The sequence below is a fragment of the Syngnathus acus genome, chromosome 23 (genome assembly GCF_901709675.1).
Source record: "Syngnathus acus chromosome 23, fSynAcu1.2, whole genome shotgun sequence".
In the NCBI taxonomy this organism is placed as follows: Eukaryota; Metazoa; Chordata; class Actinopteri; order Syngnathiformes; family Syngnathidae; genus Syngnathus; species Syngnathus acus.
Window position 1 is genome coordinate 5,022,844 of NC_051107.1, and position 25,429 is coordinate 5,048,272.

Consider the following 25,429-nt stretch of genomic DNA (forward strand, 5'->3'; position numbering starts at 1 on the left):
ATGACAGAGAGCCACTAAGAGCAGATCTGTCAGCGAAATAGCACCCAGACGCCGGAGACGCGATCTAATGATGTGTGAACCCCCCCCACACACATACACAAAGAAGACAATTCATTAGGTACACTTTGGAATAACACGTATTGGAATTAACGCAATACAATGCATAGCATGGTGACAATTTTGATTGATAGTGACATTGAATAATTTTCTGCACTGCTGTAAACATGCCAGTCCACTAGGCGGTACAATCAGCTCGAGTGACCTTGTGACAGCATTACCATTTTCTCTTTGCCCATTTGGAAATAAAATAAAATAAAATAAAAAATACATATTAGCATTCATAAGAAGTAAACAAAACAAATAGTTCAATGTTGCTCATGTATGAACATGTAAAGCTATTTGCTACTCCCATGAGGCATGTTGTTCATTCAATAATAAATAACGGTCCGGTACAATTATACCCGCGCCGATACCTAATACGGATTTATGTTACTTGGTTGGAAGCCTTTGTTGCTTTTCAATAAGTGTCACACATCATAAATTTGCCATCGCGGGGTCAAATGAAGAATGAGGTCACCTCGACGTGTATATGACAAGGGACAATACATTAGGTTCACCTGCGCCCTCAAACGACCTTCGAAACAGGAATCTTGCTTTTAGGCTGAATTTGAATGAAATAGAAAAATAAAAAGCGTGCTGTATTATTTATCATGATTTTATGTGCGGAATTTACAAGTCCAACTTACAGCTTTTACTAGGCAAATAAAAATCGTAGGAGGACATTTATGAGGTTGCATACATTTTGGTTAATGTATCTGGCGGTGTGAAATGCTGAACGCCTTTCTCCGAGCAAACACAGCCAACAAAAATAGAAAATCTCGTCTTGTATTACAGCTACATACACACAAAGGTCGATTTGAGTTTGAGGGTAACCTTGGTGATGTATTTGGACAAAGCCTCTGACCTCATCCTAAAATTTTCCCAAGTGTCTGAAGTGGTCACCAGATTCTTTCGAATGCGAATTAACCGTCATTTGTTAAGCTTGTCTTCCCTTAATGGTGATTTATCGTAAGGAACGACTGAGGGTTTCATAAATCAATAGATGCTATTTATAGTGACTGCGAGCAGCAGCAATTAATAATTTATTAAATTATTTGTTCATTGAATATCTCATTAAAATACATTGTAACAATCTTATAAGGAGAGGATTGAATGAGCTTCAGCTTTCCAGGTGAAAGCTTTTTTTTTTTTTTTTAACCACAGGGAGAGGACGATTTAAAAAAAAAAAAAGTGCAAAGTCGGTCTTTTCCAAGCATTAGCATTTTTCACTTATGCAGCATTATTTGATGCTTTGAGCTGGAAACAGTCATTAAAAATGCATCTGTCTCAAGTTAGGCAATAAAACATTAAGTGGCCACTTTGACCCCATTTGTACAAAGGTGCTTAAAGTGATAATACGCTCATCTTTACAATTGCTGCGTGATGATGAAATAATCTCAACTAAAACTTTGAAAAGAGATTTCAAAGTGGCATCACTATCATATCATTTCATATAATTCAATTTATTTCCATTTGATTCCATGTATTTTCATTCAGCATTCACACACAATTTGTCAATATATTTTGAATATACTCCTCTACAGTTCCACTTAGGAGCCTGCTTGTATTGTACAAGTAACTATAGCGCCATCTGCTGTTACAAAATATACAACACGCATTTATGGGAAGAGTACATTACTTCCATATTATATATAATAGATTTTTCCCCCCTGGCTTTATTACTTAACTGATTAATTAATTAATCATTAATGACCTAAATAGTAAAAACTGTCTGATGAAAAAATTTTGTTTTTAAATTTTGACCATTTAAAATGTTTAATTTGTTGTCGTTTTTTAATAAAACATCCCAGAGATTGGTGGAGTAATATTTTAATAAATAATAGACGGTACAGTAAATTGTGTAAGTGGCCCAATATCCTCTGCTCATCTACAAGCGATCACAAATAGACATACAATCGAATGCTGTTATAGTGCTTCTTATATTTTACGATTGCGAGTGAGTTTACGTGATACACTCCAAACAAATAAAAAAGCGGTTTAAAAAAGAAAGACTGTAGATTGTGCACTCCATCCTCAAGTTCTAAGATTCATAACAGACATTCTTTTGTAGCACTAGTCAAGCACGAAAAGGAAAAAGCAGAATCTCCTGTCTTGATGCTACAATCCCACAATGCACAGCGCCAGCAACAGTGCAGAGGCGAGGCTTAGCGTGGGCGAGATCATGGAGGCCTTACCTGAGGAGAAACAGAGCTCGTGTGAAGCGAGGAACCAGATTGAAATGGTTCCTGGTATTCTTACCCAGCAGCTTAATGGTTCTGACGGGCCCGTCGCCTCCCTCGTAGCGTCCGCGGACCATAAGCTCGTAGTCGCCAAATTGCGGCATTGGGAAGTCCATGAAGTGCCAGCCTGTGACGTAGACCTTCCCGTAGATGTAGCCCGTCTTCCGGAACATGACCTGAAAGGTAGGTGTAGATTTTAAATCCACTCAGTCCAACTTTTGTATCTCATCAAAGATACGGCTCACCTTATAATAGAGCGGGAAAGATACGTTCCCAAACCAGTCGTACGAGATGTGATCCCACCACACGTATAGCCACTTTCCGGTCCAGGAGATGAAGCGCCACATCCTGGGGGGCTCCGCTGGCGCTGTGAAGAATGATGTGCCATTTGAATGTTACTATGGTCTACACGGCATCTCTGAAGTTGTTGCCAGTCTTACGTGTTCTTTTGGTGAACATCTCGCAGTGATCGCCAGGCGGCCCGAGACCTGCTCCGTTAAAAGCTCGGACTTCGATGAGGTAATGCGTATCAGGCAGCATGTTCTCCAATCTGGTTTGGTTTGCCGTGGCGTTTGCAAATATGCGATTGGCTCCGGGCTCCGTGTCGTAGTACTTTCGCCAGTATTTAACCTGACATGGAATCCAAGTTAGAAAGCAGATACTTAGGAGCAAGGGGTTTGCTCAAGATTCTACCTGGTAGCCCTCAATGTACTGCTGCAGACCCGTCCCTGTGTCCACTACCGGGAGCCACCACACCAGAGCTTCAGTGGACGACACTGGCCGGGCGTAAACATCTGTTGGCGGGTCTGTGGGCACTAGAAAACACAAAAAGACTCATTATAGACTTTTAGTGGATTAGGAGACTGTTCTTAGAAAAATGTCTTTCCTGTATGGAGTTCCTGGAGTCAAAAAGTGAGAATTCAGCGCTAAAATCGGACCTAATTGCATGTGGAGTCCCTCAAGGGTCAACCCATGGACCCTTTTTGCTTAGCCTGTCAAGTCAAATTCCCGAAGTTAAAAACGTTTTAACTATATCAGCAACACTGACTCAAGCAACATCCTTACCGTCTCGAGGGTAGTAGATGACCTTGGTGAGGGAGTAGGGTCCGTCTCCCTTCACGTTGAAGCTCTTGATCTTCACCTGGAATTCCCTCACTTGGAAGTCGTCATCGCCAGGGAGGAAGAAGGAGTCCTTGTGGACGTAGCGTCTGGTTTCCGGGTCGGAGATGGTCTCGTACCACCAATCGTACCCGTCGTAAGGCTTGAAGGCCACGATGTAGCCGAACTTTTTGCCGTAGAAATACCACGGCTCCACAGGCTGTGGGGGAGTCAAGGTCATGAGAGTAGTACGAAAAGTAAATGAGTTATAAATATTTCAGAAATTGGGCTCATTTACCTTCCATGTGATGATGATCTCACCATTCCGACCACCGTAGCCTTCGACATCTGTGGGAGAGACCACCGGTACTGGTGGTTCCGGGGATGGGGGTTTAGGGTTAGAAAAAATTAAATAGATGCAATTTGTGTCTACTTACGTGCGTCCCAAGTTTTGATCTTGAGCGAGGGAATGCTGGCTTCTCCCGAGCCGTACGCGTTGGTGGCGATGATCCGGAACTGATACTCCATCCAAGCGTAGAGGTCGGTGACCTCGGCCCGCTCCACGGTGCCGTCGAGGAAGGTGGGAGCTGAAAGATGCTCGATTGTAAGTACTGTATAATACTGCCACCTGGTGGCCAATATGTGCACATCTGTGATCTATTGTCATTGATACAAACAGGTGCTGGCGTTCCTCCAGTCGTCCTCATGCAGAGACCAGAAGTGCCTGGTCTGGATGGTGTAGTACAGAATGGGACTGTTATGTTCTGCTCCTTTGGTCCACAACAGCTTCACCCATGTGTCTCCAATGTCCTCCACTCGGATGACGCCAGGAGGCCCCGGGACACCTCCAACAGCCACATACATTTACTCCACTTGTGTTTTTTTGATCGGTATGAAAAGAAACTGAACTGACCGACGACTTTTAGGTCTGCGTACGCCGTGTCGCTGTCCACCACGGTCTGAGCCGTGCACGTGTAGCGGCCTTCGTGCCAGATTTGCGCGTTCTTGATACGTAGGTTCCCACTGCCTTCCTGGGTCTTCAGCAGCAGGAATAGAAAGGCAGTTAAAGTTATTTAAGGATTTGTTTTTCTAACACGATATAACACGATGCTTCTACCATGATGCGCTCAAAGTGTTGCCACTCGGTGTGAAAGTCGATGACCCGGAAGTCGATGGCCCAGATGAAGGCGATATCCAGCATGGGGTCATAAGAGGCCGAGCAGGTCAGGATGACCTCGTCGCCCACCTTCACCTCCGAATCTTCGGGAGCCACCGTGATGCTGGTCGCCTCTGGGCAACCGCGGCGGATTTGTTATTTTATCGATACTACTCGATGTGAATAATGTTGGACTGACCCATGATGGTGAGATAACCCGAGCTGTTGGCCTTCCCTCTGTCGTTCTCAGCAAAGCATGTGTAGAAACCTTCGTCGTTTCTCGTGGCATTAAGAATCTCCAGAGTGCCGTCGAACATGATGGAGATGCTGCAGAATTAAAACATCGAGGTTAGCGGACATAAGACGAGAGCGAAATGAGAAGACCACCGACCGTGAATTGTTGAAGAGCAGCTCCTTGCCCTTGGTCCAGGTGAAACGAGGCTTGGGGGCTGCTCGAGGTTTACACTCGATCAACACGCGGCCGTCTCGGGCGCCGAGGAGCTGCTTCTTCAGGGGGTTGAACTCGAATGTTGGAGCGCAGGCTGAAGGCGAGAAATTGAAAGGTCACCACACTGCAGATAGAAACCAAAATATTCGGGCTCACCGATCACTCGCAGCTCAGCGTTGGCGTATTTGATGCCCCAGTAGTTCTCTGCGATGCACTGGTACATCCCGGAATCATCAAATGTCAAGCTGGAGAACTGAAGCTCACCTTTTCCTGACTAGGGGGGATAAATATGATGATTATTCATCTCCATATATATATATTTATATACTCACCATATAGCCATCTTTGTACCAGCGGATGAATGGGAAAGGCTTCCCAGATGCAACACAGCGCATGGTGTGCGCAGAGCCAATGTCTATCTGGGTGTTGTTGATGGTCTCGGCCCACTCTGGAGCAGCTGGACAACAGAGCAGGATTGGGTTCTAGATCTTCAACCCAACAGGATTGAGTGATGGACACTCACACTCCACGTAGAGCCAGGACTTGTGCCAATCCTTCCCTTTGGTGTTGATGGCCTCGCACTCGTAGCCTCCCACGTCTTCGTACTGGACGTTGTAGAGGTGCAAGACGGCGCCCGATTCGCTGATCTCGTGGTTGGCGGGCAAGTCTGTGGCGTCCACTTTCCTCCATACAATGTGGGGGATGGGACTGTGGAGAAAGATTGGAAGTCTCGTATTTTGGCATATTGGAGTTGGAAATGGTGGTGTCCATCAAACGTACTTCCCCAGAGCAAAGCATTCCAGCGTGATGTTGGAAGCTAGCATGGCTGTTGTGTCCGGGAACTTCACTCTGATGTCTGCTGGATATTTTCTTTCTTCACCTGCAGCACAGAATATTTTTTTTTCCCCCTTAGTTCACTCATGAAGTATCTGTAGTGTGACCCACCGTCATCTGGCGGCAAAGGGATGAGCGGGATGAACTTGGAGAAGACGCTCTTCCCCAGGACGGGGCTGGAGACAAAGCACGAGTAGTTCCCGGCGTCCTGAACCTCCACTTTGGAGATGTATAAGTTGCCGGTCCTCTGCGAGACAAAACGGCGACGGTCCATGTTGAGGAACACGGGGAACTCGTTGAAGATCCAGCGGTAAGACACTTCCTCTGAAGGAAGAAAACATGTTTGTTGCAGAAGGTGTTGGCATGATGCAATGAGATACACACCTGGCCACGCTTTGGGAGGGGCACACAGCAGAACCGCCCCTTGGCCTTCTTTTACAGTAACTGGGTCTCTCTCCTCTTGAGGAAACTCCTCCAGAACTTTAACACAGAAGACATCCACTCATTTAATCACGGGCAAATCTTTTTTTGGGGTGTTGCACTTTCTCACATCCAAATTTGACGCGGGCCTCCTTGCTGATGACCGTGCCGTAGATGTTCCAAGCCACGCAGATGTACGTGCCGGCGTGCTTCTTCTGTCTGGGGTTGCTGATGACCAAGTTGCCCCCTACTAAGCTGTAGTGCTCATCCGGTTGCTCCATCAGCTTGATCTCCCAGTGGTCACGGCGCCACCTAAGAAACGGAAAGAAAATAGGTCCAAGAGCGGAACTTTGAGGCACTCCACTTTTAAACTGCTGCCATCCACAGCTCACAAAGTTGAACTACCTGTACGAGGCTGGAGGGTTGGCACGGGCCCTGCAGTTCATGGAGATCCTCCCATCGGGGGAGTCCTCGCTGTAGACCACGTCCACTGGCTCCTCCTCAAATATGGGACCGTAACCAGTAGCTTCCTCTAAATATTGCATCATAACAACAATCATGGTGCATACACAATAATAAAGACAGGAATTTTTGGGGGGGGGGTTTTCCAAAAGAACTCACCCCCAAATATCCTGGGCTCCCCAAATAAGATGGCCACTGAGAAGAAGAAACATCACGGTGTTATAGGATCATAAATTATAACATCCATGTAATTCCATACTTACACGTGACGGAGGCCAAGGAGACGAGTGCCAGCAACAGCAGCAAGGTGGTGGAGGCCATCTGATTCAAACAAAACAATCGTGCCACAATGCAGCGAATAAATCCAAAATATTTGGCGCTCTCATTTGTCGGCGTGCAGCGAGAGCAGCTCTGCTGATGACTCAACAAAAACAACTTGCACCTCAGCGCCCAACCCGCTGCAGACATCCACTCAATCACAGCAATCTGCTTTATCATCACTGTAATCCGCTTTGGGATAGACTAGAGAAAATTTAGGTCACTGAATTTAAAAAAAAAAAAAAAAAGATATGCTAAAGCACATGAAAGATGTAATCCCTTTTGTGCCTTCAATGTCATGTTGTTTTTATTGCACAATATTGCAAAATACTTACAAAACGTGACTTACTATTAAAATGAATAACGCATTTTAAATTATAGGTTTTTTTTTTGTTTCTGTGCCGTCTACTTCTAAAAATAGACACACAAAAAAAGTAAAAGGGTGCGCATCCCAATGACGACTGCCCCAGCGGCTCTGCATTGCGGTAATGCGCGAGCACCACCCGGTGCACTTCCACGCAGTCCTCAGCCCACAACGCGCATTGCAATCACGCACAATCTCACATAAAAACATCCGTCTTACCTTTTTTTTATGTCTTTAACGCCGTGTATAATATGAAAATGTTTCTTTGGGCCTGGTACACCTGCACCCGAAAAGCATCGTCCCGCACGCACACAAGCCTAGAGGTAACTTTTCTATTGGTCCAGACAGAGATGACGACACGTGACCGTAGCCGGCCAATCGGAAAGCAGAGATGAGAGGGATGCGGAGGAGGAGAGACAGATGCTCTGAAACTGGAATGGGATGAAAACTCAATCTGGTTAGATGGCATGTAATTATATTTTATAAACACATGGCTGGATAGGGTACTATAAAAAAAAAGAGCATTGTTATTTTTTTAAAAGGCAGAAACAGTAAATAAAAATGACATCCATAATAAACTTGGTGTACCTAATGAAGTGGCTGCTTGAGGAAACAATTCGTGGCAATTTGAAATCTTGAAGCCAACATTTATTATCCCCACCCCGATTTAACTTCATTTAAAATACAAAATATTTGTTTGCCGTGTAATATCCAAGAGTAAATTGTTGCTCTCATGCTTCTCACGTATAGTAGCTCACACACATCACCTCACCGGGGCTCTCGAAATGTGCCGAGTCAGCGTTTGTGTTAAATGATGCAACCTGTGAATGTGTGTGCATTTAATATATTTTTTTCAAAGTGCACGGACAAGACGGGTGTCGGCGGAGCTCGGCCACAAGCAAAATATTCTCATTTTGTGAGTTCACTTGAAGAATAAAGAAAGAAAAACAAATCACAGCAAATAAAAATCTGAAAATAGTCCCATGTCACACAATGCAGCTGGGTTGTTGTTGTTTTTTCCACACTCAGGTCAAACCCCTTATTTACAAAATAAAAACACGGAAAGCTGACATGACCTAAAAACTTGATGCAAGTTATGATAAACGACACAGCGGCGGAAGCGACAGAAAAAAAAATCCATTTGAGAATCGGAGGACAAGCTGACGAGTCCTGGAAAGAAAAATGCAGAACGCACGTTGAACACATGCATGTGCACGCACATACACAGACACTCATGCACTCACGTTTGTTTGCAAACAGTACAACATATTGACCAGAGATGTCAACTACTACTTTCCTTTTCCACATTCAGTACCATTAGGAACATCTCCCCAGTCCTCCTTTTAAGTGCTATTATTAAGAAAAAAAAAAAAGCTTTGACCTTGGACTTGACATTCCACATTTGTATAATTACATCAAAGTCACGAATCTGACATCCAATTGATCAAGAATTTGATATATCGTGGATGACGCTGTGGCTGGTGTTTTTTGCCCCGCCCCCTCCCATTAGTGAAGTGATTCACCCCCCCCCTAGAAATCCATAATATATAACCGTATATTATAGGCCCTATAATAACACTTTGGGATTGAGAAAAAAAATTCTGCACCTTCCCGTGACAACAAAAGCGGGATCACGATGGACTCCATGCAGTTGTGTACGTGTTTGAATGCGGTGAAATGCTCGCAAAGGATATCAAACACACACACACACACACACACACAAACATTGCTTCTCTAAAGAGTCGTTCCTTGTCCACTTGTCCATCGTGGCCGAGTTTTCTCAGGAGGTGCGCCAGGGGGGTGAAAGGAGACGATGGGGCGTCCTCGGTGACAGGTTGCCATGGTGATGAACCACCGCGATCAAAGTTAAAGCATCCGCGGACGACAGGAGGGCGGGGGGATGTTTAGACAAAAGAGTTCATGGCGTTGACGGGCGACGGCGCCTCGGAGCTTTCGTTGCCCTCGTGCGTGTCTTTCTCCTTCTTGCCGCTGTACTGGCCGATGAAGGAGCCGTCTTCGTTGAACTGGCCGTCCCCGCCTTCTCCGTAGTCCACCAGGCTGTCGTCGCTCTCGTCACGCCGCACCGTGCCGTTGGACGGCGTCCGGCTGCCCTTCAGCGGCTTGTGGTCCTCCGTGTCACTGTTAAGGATTTTACAAAAATTTAGAAACTGATCAAATAAATGTTGGCGCTTTTTTCTACAGCTAGAACTAAAAGAGTTTATGGTGATATTTGTTAAAATGTTTTTTTTTTTTCCTCCCTCCATGAGATGGTTATTAATTTCGATTTAGCCTTGCCTCTGTGGCGAGTTTGGTAAAGGACTCCGGTGATGTCATGGCAGCTTCGCATAATGTTCTATGTACAAATAATCACATTAAGTGACAAAGCACCAACGGGAAGAAGTATTGAAATAAAAAGTGCTTCTCGCTTACCTGTATTCTCCAAATGTCCCATCGTCCTCCTTCATGGGTTGGATCTCCGGGTCTTGGTGGGCTTCTTCTTTCTCTTTCACTGTTGATCAAACGAATCAAGAAGATGCTCTAATGGTTATTTTGCAGGTTGACTAACCTGGATATTTTCCGCCCTTGTTCCTCTTGATGAAGCAGACGATGAGGAGCACCAGGATGAGCAGGGCGATGGCGCACATCAGCCCGATGAACCAGCCCTGGGTGGCGATGTCCACGTGCCGACTGGCCACGGCTACAAAAAAATATTTAAATGATATTATTATATATTATTAATAATAACTATTAAAAATAATATTAAAAGTCAAATGGGCTAATTTGGAATGAATAATGGAAATAAAAGGGAACGAGGGGGAAAAAAAAAAAGAGATTCTAGGTCAGAAAGTAAATTCTGAGGTGATGAATGGGACTAATGAGATCAAAAGATCGACGCTGAGGCATGCCGCCTCACCTGGCACTGTAACCACCTCTTCAGTGGTGGTGTGGGCCGCCGCCCCGGCCGGGTCTCGAGCGACCACGCGCACCCTATAGGACGTCCCCGGCTTTAAGCCTTTTAAAATATGCGAGTGAGAGCCGTTTACCGACTCCCTTTTCCAGTCCTCTTTACCTGAAATCGAGAGTTGCGGGTTGGAGAGGGGAATCGTTTATTCCCGATTGGATGATTGCGGTAAATACCGAGCGGGGGAGCCTTACTGTTTTCTACCGTGTATTCCACATAAATGTTCTTATGGTGTCCAAAGTATTCCCAAGTGATCATCGCGCACTCCTCCCATACTGATGTGTTTACTATGCCAAAAACGGGACCCACAGAGGGCGCTGAAGAGGAACAAAAAAATTGCTTTTATTCCAGAATAGCGGACTACTCCGTGTAAATCGCTAACGGCCAATCAGAGAGCTCGATTTAGCCATTTTACATATTGTGCAACTCAATGGCAGATAGTGTACCCTTGCGAAGCGGGGGGTGCGTAGATTGAGTGACGGGGGAGGTTGGGTGAGGAGGGGGCTCAGTGGGGCCTGGAAGAACACGGAAAAGAGTGAGACAACATAAAGAAAAGCCAGCGTAAAGTTTCAGAGCGTTCGTATAGTCGACAGCATGCCAATTTGACAGATGCAGGGGAAGGCAAACTTTTGAGTTCATGCGCCACTTTGGATTGTTTCTTTACTTTGAATTCATTCACATTTTCAAATGGCAGTGAATGAGTTATATAATCATTTTTATTATCTAATAATTTTATATCATTTTTTGAGTTATATCATTTTATCAACCCACGGGGTCAAAGGTTGCCCGCCTCTGCTCGAAAGTGCTGTTAGTGCGGCACGTGCAGGATCATCATGCATCTTGTCATTGTCTTTTAGAAGTTTAGAAATCAAGTCGGAAATTTAAAAAAAAAAAATGCACTATTTAGCCACTTGACCTATATATTTGGACAAATATCCCCTATTTCCATATTTTAAACATGCAGGGTGACTAAAACGAACTCCACGGGTTACCTTTGCCCGTCTGGACAGTGGGCTGAATATGAGCTTGAGAAAGAAGGAAAGAAACGAGATAGTGGCGATAAAGGAGGTTGAATGTGCTCGAACCTCAAGATATTTTCGGGATTCCCTGAAGTTCCGACGCTTTATTGTCTGAGCTCACTCACTTGTTTCCGTGACGGTGGAGGCCTCTTTGGTGAAATTGGCGCCAGCGCCTTTGATGGTCTTTGCACTCAGGTGGAACTGGTAGAGGACGCTGGAGTTGAGGTTGTCCAACGCTACCGTGGTCTCGTTGAGCGGGAAATCCAGGACGGTGGCCGGCCCCACTTCCGAGCTGTTAATAACTGAGCAAAACGTCAGCGTGTAAAAAAAACTAGCACTTTAAAAAATAATAATTAAATGCTGCTGGTACCTGGCTGGTATTTCAGCGTGTACCCAATAAGGCGTCCATTTTTCTTCAGTGGTGGACCCCATTCCAGAGTGAGCGAGTCCAAACTGGGATTCAAGACGTTTAAAAAAGACGGTGGTCCTGGAACTGAATCCAGACGATTTGATTATTAGAAGCTAAATACATTTAAAAAAAAAAAAAAAAAAAAGGTAAATATTGTGTACCCACCTCCCTCGAGGGTCTCAAATTGCTTGTCCTGACTCTGAGGACCTTCTCCTTTGCTATTCAAGACCCTGATGAAGATGTTGTAGAGGCTGTAGGGCTGCAAGCCCGCCAGGTGTCCCTCGGTCTGGTTCTCGTTGAAGGTCAGAACTTGGTCTTGGGACTCTTGATCCACATCTTCCTCCAGGCCTCGTTGGCGACGGTAGTATACCTTCGGAAGATGCCATGATTATAGACGTCAGATATTAACTGGGTTGGTAGTGAATGAGTTAAAGTACTGGTTATGTTGATGTGAGTTGAAACCGACCTTGTAGCCTTTAAGTTTCCCACGAACCGAGTTAGGCGACACCGGCTCCCAATGCACTTTAGCCATTGTGCTGTTGTCAACCGTGACCAGGACACCATCAGGGGCGGACAAAGGCACTGAAGCGCAGGCAAAAAAATAGGAACTGCTTAGCCAAGGATTGTTCAATCCGTAAGAAATTCAAAACTCACAGTCTTCCCCGGAGTATCCGACGACGACCTCGGCTTCCGGCCCGTTGCCGTAGTCGTTGAGCGCTTGGACTTTGATCTCGTAGGGAACGTAGACGGGAACTCCGGACACGACGTATTGTGAGGCGTTGGCCACCGTATTGGAGGACCATTCTTGATCCACGTCCATCTGGCGCCAAAGCACTTTGTACTCCAGACCGGGCCCGTTGGACTGGAATCCTGTTAGCGACTAATCAGACATTTTAGTTGGAGTGAGTTGAGCTAATCCCATCGCCCCTGTTCTTACTGTCCAGGAGATGACCAGGTTGCCAGGTTCTGTTCCTTCTCCATGAACATTTGAAGGATTCTCATCAGGTGCTGGAATGCCAAAGAAAGCAGACAATTCATCAGACCACTTATAAATATGTGATCTAAATGAGTAGTCGTGTCCGGTAGCTACCCGCCGGGTTGGTTCTGTACTGGCGTGATGGCTGGCTGGGTTGGCTGTAGCCCACCTGGTTCTTGGCCAGAACCCGGAAGGAGTAGTAAACGTGCGGCGAGAGCTCCAGTTGCGCCGTGGTGCTCGTACCAGCCACTTCTGTCATGTTGACCCAGATGCCGGGCTGGTGCAGCAAATCCTCGTACTGGATCAAAAAATCTTGGGAAAGAAAACAATCGTTCACCTCCTGATCCAATATCAACCCGAATCTTCGGAAAAAAAAATCTTACTCTGAGTGGCACTGTTGTGTTCATCTCCAGGGATCCAGGTGAGCTGAACACTCCGTTCTGTTTGGTCAGTGAGTTCCAGATCAGTTGGCGGGTCAGGTTTCTCTGGCGAGAGAAGACACGGCTTAGACCGACTGTAAAATGTTTTGCTCATTTTAGGTGGTAGTTCTTGGTGACTGGAAATGAAGGAATGTGAATAAAGAGAAATCAAATAAATATTGAGAAACTACGATATGGAGAAAAGACACATGACTACATTATTTGTTTACCGTAGACAATAGCTGGAGTGGGAGTAGCCTCTGAGAGAGCAAGAATCAAGAGTAGAGTACAAAAAGTTAGTCGAAGTCACAACAAGAAAAGTAGATAGAATAGAAGTTGTTTTTTGAGATACGGTTTCTAAATCGTGTCCATAAATAAAGCGTAAAAGTACCGACGACTGTAAGCATGGCGCTGGCCGAGTCCCGGTCCAGGGTGGTGTTCATGATGCACGTGTAAGTGCCCTCGTCTTCCTCCGTCACGTCTTTGATGATCAAACTGTCGGTGTCCACCTCAAACCTGACAAGATGTCGGCGCATTTTTAAGTTATCGAGTAAATTGATGAGTTGGACCGTACCTCTCGTCGTCTGGCAGCTCGCCGCTGTTTTTCAACCATGTCATGGTGGGGACGAGGGACGGGTCGTGCTTGACTTTACACTCGAAGATGGCGCTCATGCCTCGTTGCACCACCTTGTACTCGGGCTGCTTCAGGATACGCGTGGGCTCTTTGACCTCCAGGAAAACGTGGTTTTCCTTGATGCCCAGGTTGTTGCTAGCAATGCACGTGTACTTGCCGCTGTTCTGCGATTGGGCCACGTTGATCTCCAGCGTGCCGTTCTCGTGGATCACGTAGGGGTCTTCGCTCTTGATGCTGATTTGTCGATCTTTGAACCTACCGAGGGGACATTTAAGATCATGTTTTGTTTTTTGAGGGCAATTGGATGCAAACTGATTTTTACCATGTGATGGTTGGTATGGGTGAGCCGAAAGTGGCGCAGTGGAGTAAAGCGGGACTGTTGGTGATGACCTTGTACACTTGGTTGGGAGGAGTGAGCACCCTCGGGGGCTCCGCTACTTGATCAAAAGTCAAAATTAGCTCGTGGAACGCTATTACAAGGTTGATGTTTGTCACTTACCGAGCACGCTGACAAATGCGTTGGCGATAAGGTAGCCAAATTCGTTTGAGGCGTTACACTGGTAAACGGCGCTGGAGCTGGTTTGCACACGGCTGAGGATGACCGTGTCGCCATCCACCTTGCGAGTGGGGTCCTCAGGAGCATCTGGCAAATTAAAAAGCAAAGGTTATTTCAAATTTACATCATATTAATCACATCTAAAAAAAAATATGGAAAATATGGGTTGGTTCCCCCTCCAAAATAAATAAAATCAGAAATAGAAAAAAAAAGTATTGAAAAAATATATTTAAAAAATATATATATAAAAAATATGAAAAATATGGGTTGGTTCCCCCTCCAAAATAAATAAAATCAGAAATAGAAAAAAAAAGTATTGAAAAAATATATTTAAAAAATATATATATAAAAATATAAAATATAAATAAAGATTATATAAAAAAAAATGAGGGTTGGCTCCCTCTCCAAATCAACAACCCAATTCTTTTTAAATCAGGAGTAGAAATATTATACTCACTTTCTATCGGGACTCCATTGACAAACCAACTAATATCCGGCTTGGGGTCTCCGCTGACTCGACAAGTCAGGATGCCGGTCTCATTTGGGGCCAGGATCAAGTTCCTGGGAGCGCTGATCCAGAATGGAGCAGCTGTTGAATAGGAAAGAAAAGCAAAAGAAACCTGAGAGAGCAGCACATGGATTTAGACGCTTTTGTGATGAGTCGGCTCAGACCTTTAACGGCGACCTTGATGATGTGGTGTGCCGTGCCCAGGCGGTTGGTCGCCGTGCAGGTGTAGTCGCCGCCGTCGCTTTCGCTTACATCCAAAATCTTAACCGTCTTCTTGTAGTTCAGGAAAGAAACTCTGCTGGTTGGCAGCTCCCCGCCGTCTTTCTGCCAAGACATCTCCGGAGTGGGCCTGCCATGGAAACCGACGGTTTCAAACAGTTATTCACCGTATTCTGTTGCATTCCAGAGAAATATCACACCTACTTACAAGCCTTCGGCGATGCATTCCAGCTCGAGGGTCTCCCCTCGCAGGACCATCTTGGTGCTGGTGGCGCCTAAAGGAGTCATGAAATCGGGACGCCGCTGTCCTGCTGGGAAGGCTGATTGAAATAGGAGAGAGACATGAAATTGAAAATTTGCCACTGAGGGCATCTAAGTGGGTAGAGAGGAAGAATTATATTTGGACATGTGTGCGGGTGGAAGTCACATGGTCAGGCCAGGAGTGGATTGACGCTGGTATCTCATTTTGCAGAAGCTCCCCATCTCGACTTACTTTGTAGCACTGTGACGGAGATGGGCTGCTTCTGCTGGATGGTTTGCGTATACGGGAAGCGGGCATAGCAGATGTAGTCGTTCCTATTATCCTCTGGGAGGACGTTGGAAAAGTACAAGTCTCCGTTCAGGGCCTGGGTCACTCGATTGTCCAGCGGCAGCCTCTGGAAAACTGAAGCGAGACAATTATTTTTTTTCTATTCTCTGGCAAATGAATGACAAGATTGACTTACTGTTATCCATCCAAAATATGACGGGAGGGGGCAGCCCTGCCGGGGGGCGGCATTGCAGCACCAGCGAGACCCCCGTCTGCACCGTGATGGGCTCAAGTCTTTCTTTCGACCACAAGGGGGACCCTGGGAGTCACCGCCCTCAGTCAGATCAAGCATTCACCCAAAACATTTCATATACGATTCCTTACTGGACTGTCTGATGACGATGTTGTTGGAGATAGCCGTGCCGTGGTCATTGTGGGCCGTGCATTGGTACGTTCCCTCGTAGGCCTCGGCCTTTTCCCCACTGATGTCGATGACCAGAGTTCCCGAACCGGGTTTCATTAGAACTTTGGAGTCTTGCTCCACATCAAAATGGCTCCCGTTCCTCGTCCAAGAAAAGCTAATAAGAAATTGGCATGAATGATTAATAGAGTTGCAGGAGGTTGTTTCTACGCTGGTTTAATCGGTCTGACAGGAGTTTCTTGGTCGATTGCTTTCCTTGACGACCGTTGCTAAGCCACAATTATAGAAGAGAGGAGGAAAGTAGAAGTTACCTGGGGTGAGGCTTCCCCTTGGCTTCACAGTGGATGATGATGTCCTCCCGTGGGTCGAAGATGTAATCCTTTGGGGATTGCAGCGTGATAGTGGGGGGCTGAGGCACTGCAGCGGGGGGGCGTAGTTATTAATACACATGCAAGGACGTTTTAAACACAACAGCATGCCAAGACACATCACAGCAAGCAACACCACAAGTGATTGGGACATGAAGCCAAATTGAGAGTCGTGTCCCAAAACTTTTGTGTGAGTCCTACAACTAGTTCCAAACCAGTATTTGTTTGTACAAAATTTTAACGGCATGCAACAATGCAAAAAAAAAAAGAAAAAAGCAGCCCACACAAGGTCAAAATTGGTGCACAACTTACATCCTTCCAGGACCTTAGCTTTTTTTTCCACCAGGGGAACGCAGACACACAGCGAATATGATGAAGAGGTGTTAGTATTTGCTGTGAGCCAAAAACTCACAGCTTCAAGAGATTTTTTTGCACGGCAATAGCAATTCTGATCAAATTTCAAATTGACGAGAAACCTTACGATCAAGGGGCACTTCCAGCGCCGCTGTCAGGTGACTCAAGAAGATCATGAGAAGAACCGCTCCAGAGCCTGAGGATCTCATCGTACTCTTGCCCATGATCAGGTGGACCACAGGGAAGTCCATCGTGACAGGCTCCACCCTGAAGAATAAAATGGGCCAGTTTGGGTCTTATTTTGACTTTGTTCAGCCCATTCTCATAATCAAGCCTGGAGGGGGAGCAGAATGTTCCGAGTCCAGATTTTATCCAGCTGAGCTCGGCAGAGTGTGTGATCTAATGGGACCTCGGGCCCAGGCTAATTACGCTCACACGTCCAACCGCATTTTCTGCTCAATTCAAGTGAAGGGAAGCGAATACCGAAACCAAACCCTCTAATTTGATTGCAATCCTCAAAACCGTATTATGCTAATTTTATTGGCCATCTTGGGCTTAATTACAATCGTGCTGTAGTGCAAATCATCTACCTGTAGAAAGAAAACTGCTAATTAAGCTAGCCGACTAGTTTGATTTCATTTCTGTTTTCTATGAAAACCATCCCAAAATATTTTCAACTCTGGGTTACCGTGACAATAAAACTAGCGACTGAGTGCTAAAAAGCCACTTTGCCTGTGGAGTACTTGGCTGACATCACGCAGCCGTCGAATGAAAGGAATGGGCCAACAGATTCAAAGTGAAAAGAAAATGGCTAAGCCCCGCCCCCCCCCATTGAGTTTCATAAATCATCACCAAAAGCAGTTTTGTCTCAAACTCCATCAAGAAGGTGAGAAATAGTCGAGGGAAAAGCCCAGACAAGCTATTTCGAGATACGGGTGTCAATGTTTTGTTCATATGGCAGACAGAAGCAGGATAATGTTGCTCTTTTCCCACACAGTCTGGGAAAGCATGCAAACTGTTATGCAAATAAACGGAATCTCACGCTTGTCATGTTTGGAGCAGGGAGGTTTTGTTTCAAAACCTCTTCAAGGACTCCAAATGCTGACTCCACCGGGGGCCAAATTACGAGTCGCCTCGGTTCACAATCACAACCTGATCGGCGCAGCCCTCCCTCTTTTATCCCGAGGCCGGTTGGCCATTCTGGCATCATCGGCACAACAATCCCTGCCGGCTTTGCGAAGTGCTGATAGTCAGCGAGATGCAGCCCCCGTGTCTCTCTTACATCCGCCGCCGCAAGCCTCCCCCGACCTATTGTCCTCTCGTGTTGTTTACCGCCGGCATAGCGCTGAAATGGCAGGGGCTACTCCGGGGCATGGAGTGACACCCCGCTAATGACATCATCATTATATGTTGTGGAAATGCAACACATTTTTTCTAAATCTGCTATTTTAGGCTCAGATTGGAACATACTGTTGCGTAACACTCCTCGAAAATCTGTTTCAATCCTAGGAGATTAATCGGTGCTACATACATAGAAATAAAACTAATATTCGTAGCTGATGTTGATACGATTTATTAGACAGATGGTATCAAAATGTTTGCGCAAGGTTGGGGGGGTAAAAATCACAATGTAAACAAGGGAAGGGCATGACGGGGAAAAAAAAAGGGGCAGGAGGCGAGATGAGAGGAGATTTGATGCAAGCCGATGGTCTCATTTTTTTTTTTTTTCTCATCCACACATCTGTTCATCGGGATTACTCGCGGACATCCGAAGGAAAAATCAACTCAATCTTTTTTTAGGGCTCAATGACCCTATGATGACTCATTCTTAGAGGTCAACGCGACTCGCTGCAGGTAATGATGACGGTAATGGGATGTGTTGTGTTACGCAATCGTCGCCATGTGGCTGACCACGGGATGATTCTCAACACGGCATCCAAACATGAATCCGCAGTAACACACCACAATCACTCATAAATATGAAAAAGAGTTCTTTCTTACCTGCAAAGGTGTGGCCGGAGCTCTTCCCTACCAGGAAATGGCTCTGATCTGCAATAAAGGCATATCACGTGTCACATGTTAATAATAAACAGAAAAAAAAGATAATAAAGTCTGTCAAGGCTGTTTATGTCAATAATGTCTCCAGTCATTTTTATTGCTTTTACCAACATTAGTGGGAAGGGACAAGCACGAAAAAGGCTTCCCCCCCGTGACCACGAATGCATTATGATCATCTCCGGAGAGACTCTCCATTCATCTCACATTAGCCAGACAAACGTGACAAAGAAATGCAGTCTGGTTAAAAGCGCCTTGGGCAACAAGGCCAACGATGCAAGTGGCCGTTGATGGTTACGACTGATTGGCTCATGTCGAGGGGTCTTTTCATTGAACCGCGCCCCTGTGTGACATACGGCTGAGTAGCGACAGATTGGAAGGAGAGTGGCGAGCCAGGCCCAAGCTGTGACATGTTGCCATGGAAACAAAAAACAGAGAAAGCACCCATTTGTTTTGGCTGGAATTTCAGAAGCTACAATAAACAAGTACACTGAGTTGGATTATATTATATTATATTATATTATATTATATTATATTATATTATATTATATTATATTATATTATATTATATTATATTATACCCGCGACCCCCGTGGGGACTAAGCGGTTCAGAAAATGGATGGATGGATATTATATTATAAATAACCTCAACCGATTTGAAAGCGAGATGAAGGAGAAAAAAACAGGTATGAATGCATGGAAAAAAAAAAGTGAAGAGAAACTAATGTATTATTAAAAGAAAAATCTAAAAGAGTTTCATCTACAGAGGAATTGAGGGGGTGTAGCGATACGGGGAGGCCATGTTGCCGTGGAAACGCAAAGCTAGAAATTGCATGGTTTTTTTTCATATAAAATCAAAAGGCATGTGTAAATTGCTTAAACACAGACTATCGCCAATCAGCGAGTTTGAGAAAAAAAAAAATCACATGACAATGCTGTTATTGCCACAAATATTAAAATAATTCCATCATCATGACACTGCGGGAAACAAAAGCCTGGTGCACTTGGGTTTACCGTCTGCGAATATATTAGTTGCATAAGTGACTTTTTATGGACCCACTGGGACCATATACGTGTGTCATGTGACTGAATATTTTAGCACTGAGCGAGTGACGCGGGGGCTGACGACTTTGCGATAAGAAAACTGACCCTGACTGGGAATTGTTTGGCTTCTTTTTTTTTCTGCTATGGTAAACATTTCAGTGGGACAATAAGTGTGGCACCTGCAGGCTGTCACACGCACCATCTGTGAGTGTGTGATGAGATTTTTTTTTTTGGGGTGGGGGGGACCCTCGGGCCAATCAGAGAACATCTGTCTCAATGTTTCCACTGTCCCCCAAAAAAAAGAAAAAGACAAATGACCTATTTATGTGTGTCATATTGCGAGAAAGAAATAATAGCCTATTTTGCTTCGACAATATATCATAATAACACAATATAGCGGAATCTCCATTTAACAAAGAGAAGATCATGTGTAGAAGTTTACGTTCCACTAAGACGCAACCAAAGCAGGGTCGACGGTTACCATGACTCTCCAACTGCCATTTTAATCTCAACAGTCAGTGAATGTCCTTCAACTGGGATGTAACACATACAGACTGCAATAAAAATTGCGAGCAGAGTTTAATCAGAGAGATTTACAACCCCTTGGAAGTTTTTACCCCCCCATCTCTCACCCAAAAGAGGTCAAAAGGACAAATGTCCCATTTCTGCAGTTCCCACCCTTGACATCCCTCAGTAGCACCACGATGGAGTCATCAGAAATGTCACACAGAGATGATAGCAAGAGGATTTTGTATACCATTGAGACCTGGATCAGAGTAGATGTAATGTAAAGAAGACAGTGCTTTCAAAAATGAGATCTCAGAACAACTTCGAGAGGGCTTCATCAACAAAGCCATTAGTGGCGAGACATGTCAGAGACACGTTGGTAAAGCGTCCCCTTATATCCCCTTGGAAACCGTCTCGGCCATGGAAGGCAAAGATTCCAGGCGAGACAAAAGGGGGATGAGAACGTGGGCCGCAAAACAGGTGGGTAAATATCGGGTATGGAGCTGAGGATGCCTGGGAAACGACTAATATTTACTGACTATAGGCAAAAGCGGGGGGACGAGGGGGTGCAAGGGGAAGGAAAAGCCAAGCGACCTAATATTTGCGTTCTGAGACTTGAAACTGACTCCATTTAGCAAGTGTTTTAAAAGACCGACTTGGAAACTTGACATGTAATAATGTGGACACAAAAGCTGCATAGGGGTAAAAAAAAAAAAGCAGCCACCCAGGAGGAGATATTAAATTTTACCGTAACCAAGCCAAACAATCTCAAATTGATTCTTAAGACTCGGACAAAGTCACAGCCAGAACGGTGATGCGCTTTTAATCAGAGTGAGAAAATATTCGTGCATCCAGATATCGTTTCACCGGATTTTAATCAAGAAAATGGACGGGTGCCGTTTCATTATCTCGCTCTCACGAGAGCTTCTGTAAAGCCTTTGCAAATCTGTGTTGACAGGTCATTGAAAAAGCAAACTGGAAGGTCAAAAAAAAATAAAAAATGCTTAAAGTTGCCGACCTGAGCAGCAGGAAGCCAGCTGTGAAAAGGGAGGCTGCGGCCATCTCTACACAAAAGGCGCCCAGTCAGCACTTTGCCACTTGGAAAACTTGCTGTCTGTGCTAATGAGCGTAGCCCGAAGCCAACCGGCCCGGGTCGGACTTGGGGGCGGCCTCCAACTCCGAAAACCCGCTTTGTTATCTTTACTCGTCTTTAAAAATAGATGCTATTAACACTATGACCATCTGGACTTATATTTATTAGTTCTTAATTAGTAGATTGATGGTCCAAGGGGGATTCTGGGTAATCAAGATGAACCGAGTCTCCCTCCTAAAGTGGATTTGACTCGTGTTAATGGGTCGCCCCGTTTACAATTAACAAAAGAAGGACCACTACCGATGCCTTTGGGGGTCTCCGACTCCGATCGGCAAAAATCGATAGCCCTCATTGCTGATGCAACCTCACACGTATGGATCGGCGATATGTGAGCCACAGTGTCAAATTAGGAAGAAACACATTTTGAGTTTTGGTCCAATGACGTTTACGGAATGCCGGAATCGGCGAGGCATCCTTGGCTGCCGGCCAAGTCGTGAAAAAAAAAGTTAATGATGGTCTTGTTAGCTGAAAGATGTTAAAAAGCAGCTGAGGTTTTTAAATTACAAGAAAAAATATGCTGGGGTTTATCAAGGGAGCCACATTCCAAGCGGAGATTACCGCGTTTACTTTCATGATAAACGATTCCGCCGATGTGACGGCAGAGTGAGTCGGACCGCTGTGGGTTGATGATCAAAGGCGTTTCTATTTTGAGACACATGAAGAAGCCACATGAGATTTTTTAGCATCTGGAAAGCAAAAAATTAAAAAGTACCTAGAAGCGAATATCGAGAATGCCAAAATACTCTAAAAGAGACCATGACCTACATCTGTGTCCCAAAACCAGAAGCCAAAATTTTTATCCACTTTACTGACCTGACTTAATTCCAAATAACATGCAAATCTTTGGTACCATCCTCCAAAATCAAACACAGGTAACTTTTTCCCTCCAGATGTCTCCTCAAGCAAATTCCTACATAGTACGTGCTATGACGTGTGTTTTCTTTACCCGAGGATTTATGCGTTATACAAAGTCACACCGCCGCCTATTTTCATACACACAACATATTTTATGTTTATATAAGCCGGTGACAGTCGTCAAAACGCTTCTGCACTTCCTGCTTGAGGCCAAACTCAAGCTAAGCCACACTTAAGACACACAAAGACCATTTTGAAACTTATCTCTATACATGTTGCGTGAACCGACACTAACGTTCCCTATAAACTAAATTAATTACGATGACTGTCATGTCTGATTGGCTCTTCATGTGATCCTGGCGTCTTGATAAGTAGGAGCTCTTTAATGGTTTGCTTGACCTAAATACTAGCTTATCATTTTCCAACTGTGACCAAGTTGCTAATTTTAGGCCTACTGTACAATTCATTAAGCCCCCCCCCAATCGTTGAATCGGTTTGGTTCCCCCAGCGCGTCATTCCTTTGACATTGATGGAAAAAGTAGATCTAAATTTAGTTACCTGATTTTCAAAGGCGCAGTGTCGTCTTTGTATTCGGCATTCACTCGCTCTCCCACGGAAAACGAGTCACCCCAGGCTCTAAATGACACAAAGACAACAGATTAGCCGTTGTTAAACAATAGATGAATAACAGTGACGGTTTGGAGAAAGTGAGCCGTGCGTCTCCTTGAATAAATCGCCCTGCCTCTGGGTATAATTCTGACATGTCTCGTAACACAGCTGGTGAGCACAGCGCCATGCCAACCATTGGTCTTGTTTTATTACGCTTGACTGGACTCTGTCTTGTATTTCCTATTGTCAAAGGGATTTTGTTACATCCCTATTAACCACAATACGTTTGACTGAATATTCAAAAGTGCGTGCCATGAAAATCTTAATAATAATAATGACAACCAATTTTTTTTTTTCAAATCCTTCAAAAAACACTGAAAAAAATTCATCGTATACTCTCTATGGGGGACGGCGAATAAAATTCTAGACAAATACCCCAAAAGTCAATTATCTGACCTGGCACTTGGGGGGGGCAGTGCCCCCCTCCGTCCCCCCTCTAGCTCCACCAGTGGCTAATTATTCTACAGTCAAGGGTCAAGGACACTTAAGCTGCAGTGATTTAGTAGTAGATTTGCACCTCAAAATGTTCACCTGTGCACTTTTTATCATACAAATAATTTTATCAGTAAACCGGCTGACGTGACTGTAACCTGCCGTGATTAGAATTAGATGCATTATTTACTAACGGCACCCAAAAAAAAAAAAAGGCTGAATTCTGTGTGAAACGGAGTTTGATCTGCTAAAGAGGTAAAAGATATGTGGTTCATATCAGCGCCGTGTGAAATGACACGTCGAGAAATGGAGCTTCTGCTACAGCTGGCGGCGCCCCTGACGGATGCGCACCTCGGGCCCCGGATGCACCGGCCGGTTGCAACAATGAAGCGATCGCACGGCTGCTACTGTCGCCGCCGCCGCTCGTCGACAGTACCACCGCAATGCATTTCCATTACAAAGCATCCCCCTGCAGGGACAGCCTTTCATCCCCATCGGAGGACTCTTAAATGAAACAAATCACGCAACAATCTCCCGCAATGTTGCAGGACCCGCTCCTCGTCACGGGAAGCCGAATCAATGTGCACTGCACCATTATTCTCCAGCAATCTCCTCATAAATAAAAGAATACGAGCTCCAACTCACAGGGTGTTGCAAATCCGGTGTGGCGTCCTCCCCCCACCCCCTCTTTTGCTTCGGCCCAGATCCGTGCGTACGCGAGGCCGGTGCTGATGGTGCTGCTGATGGTGAGGGAGCGCGTCCGGCCAGTTTGGAGTGTCCGTCCCTCTCGGCCACTGCAGCAGCAGCGGCGGCAGCAGCAAGCTGTGGTCCTCACCTCCACTGAGTCTCCGCTCCCCCCCTACTCGCCCTCCCCGCTGTCAAAACGTGAAGATTGCGCCCTCTAGAGGAAAAGATGGACTTGCTAGTTTGATGAGTGAGCGAAATGTATTTTAGAAAATATATATAGGAATATTCCCCCCAAAATAAATAATTTTGAATTTTTGTTCTGATATTTTTGGGGTGAAGTCACAAATTGACCTCGTTAAAAAAAATTAAAAAATTATATACAATAATGATATATATATTTATATTATTTTCCCCCCTCTGCTTAATGTCAGGTCATGGCATGCTCACTACCCAAACAATCTCAGTTTCATCCTATAAATTGCACGCAGCAAGACTCAGACTGGCCTAGGGTTATTTGCTTAAGCGTCTAATCGGGCCACCCCTGAGGAGAGGCTGACGTCTCAGACATGCACGATTTCACATTTTTCCAGAGAGTGCACGCACTGACTGGCTGCTGAGCCGTATTCAACACCTGCCTGTCGTTTTGCACTGAGACGGCTGCAGACAGTGTTGACATTTGTTTTTGTGTTTTGCAGGTGTGTAAGAAAAGCCTTGAGCAACATTACCGTGCAAAACGTCTGGTGTGCTGACAGCGGTGTTTTGTGACGCCGAGTCTCCCATTCAACGACATTCTCAAGCTTCCACGTACGATAGAGATCGTCGTTTACAAGATGGCAAACTAAACAGTGTACTTTGGAACCAGTCTGTGTGTATTAGACTATATTAGGCTAAGCCAACTTTGACATTGACCAGACATTTGCTCTTGAATTGTTATTGTTTAGTTTTACACCCCCGGCTTCCCTTGTGACACGGAAACTCAAAATATCAATCTCAAAATATACTATCATCTGAAAAAGAAAATCTGTTTTGATTTGCAGTACTCAACATTCTTTCCTTGTGGTTAGCAATAGTAAATAAAGTGCATTAAGCTAAATAAGCAATTTTGTATTGAAGGCAAATGAGAGCAAACATTGCACATTAATAAAACAGAATTGGAGCAGTTGCTAGGGAACACTGAGACGATTCTATTATTTTTTTTTCTCACTACAGCGAAA

The 25,429-nt window shown here is 45.0% G+C and overlaps 3 protein-coding genes across 14 annotated transcripts in view; 1 reads left to right on the top strand and 2 right to left on the bottom strand.

Moving 5' to 3' along the window:
• Positions 1–25,429, top strand: part of LOC119117540 — a 135,310-nt gene that overhangs the window by 86,464 nt on the left and 23,417 nt on the right. The gene's annotated exons all lie outside the window — the stretch shown is intronic.
• On the bottom strand, positions 1,914–7,798 carry cntn1b (contactin 1b). The gene is made up of 24 exons (XM_037243275.1): positions 7,664–7,798; positions 7,021–7,080; positions 6,917–6,952; positions 6,701–6,827; positions 6,426–6,607; positions 6,260–6,355; positions 5,987–6,199; positions 5,822–5,921; positions 5,565–5,749; positions 5,374–5,498; positions 5,198–5,315; positions 4,985–5,135; positions 4,793–4,920; positions 4,555–4,727; positions 4,351–4,474; positions 4,115–4,282; positions 3,875–4,024; positions 3,736–3,806; positions 3,405–3,657; positions 3,033–3,154; positions 2,780–2,969; positions 2,585–2,706; positions 2,359–2,515; positions 1,914–2,294 (listed from the first exon to the last, which is right to left on the bottom strand). The coding sequence occupies exons 2-24, from the start codon at positions 7,076–7,078 to the stop codon at positions 2,218–2,220; spliced, it is 3,126 nt and encodes a 1,041-aa protein (XP_037099170.1). The 5' UTR covers positions 7,079–7,080; positions 7,664–7,798; the 3' UTR covers positions 1,914–2,217.
• Positions 8,066–24,384, bottom strand: nrcama (neuronal cell adhesion molecule a). Of its 12 annotated transcripts, none has more exons than XM_037243230.1 (32): positions 24,174–24,383; positions 22,986–23,063; positions 18,815–18,862; positions 16,941–17,080; positions 16,772–16,789; positions 16,403–16,508; positions 16,055–16,248; positions 15,867–15,989; positions 15,635–15,805; positions 15,350–15,461; positions 15,087–15,271; positions 14,872–15,003; positions 14,358–14,501; positions 14,181–14,292; positions 13,799–14,113; positions 13,616–13,740; positions 13,455–13,484; positions 13,189–13,290; positions 12,920–13,117; positions 12,767–12,837; positions 12,484–12,709; positions 12,296–12,411; positions 11,995–12,199; positions 11,791–11,913; positions 11,546–11,722; positions 11,394–11,426; positions 10,848–10,916; positions 10,596–10,718; positions 10,354–10,509; positions 10,006–10,137; positions 9,870–9,948; positions 8,066–9,578 (listed from the first exon to the last, which is right to left on the bottom strand). In XM_037243230.1, exons 4-32 carry the CDS (start codon positions 17,062–17,064, stop codon positions 9,344–9,346), a joined length of 3,936 nt encoding a protein of 1,311 aa, XP_037099125.1. In that variant the 5' UTR covers positions 17,065–17,080; positions 18,815–18,862; positions 22,986–23,063; positions 24,174–24,383; the 3' UTR covers positions 8,066–9,343. The 12 variants fall into 12 exon arrangements, with proteins under 12 accessions (XP_037099125.1, XP_037099124.1, XP_037099127.1 ...); XM_037243229.1 differs by having other exon boundaries at positions 14,181–14,295; XM_037243232.1 differs by lacking the exon at positions 13,455–13,484 and having other exon boundaries at positions 14,181–14,295; positions 24,174–24,384.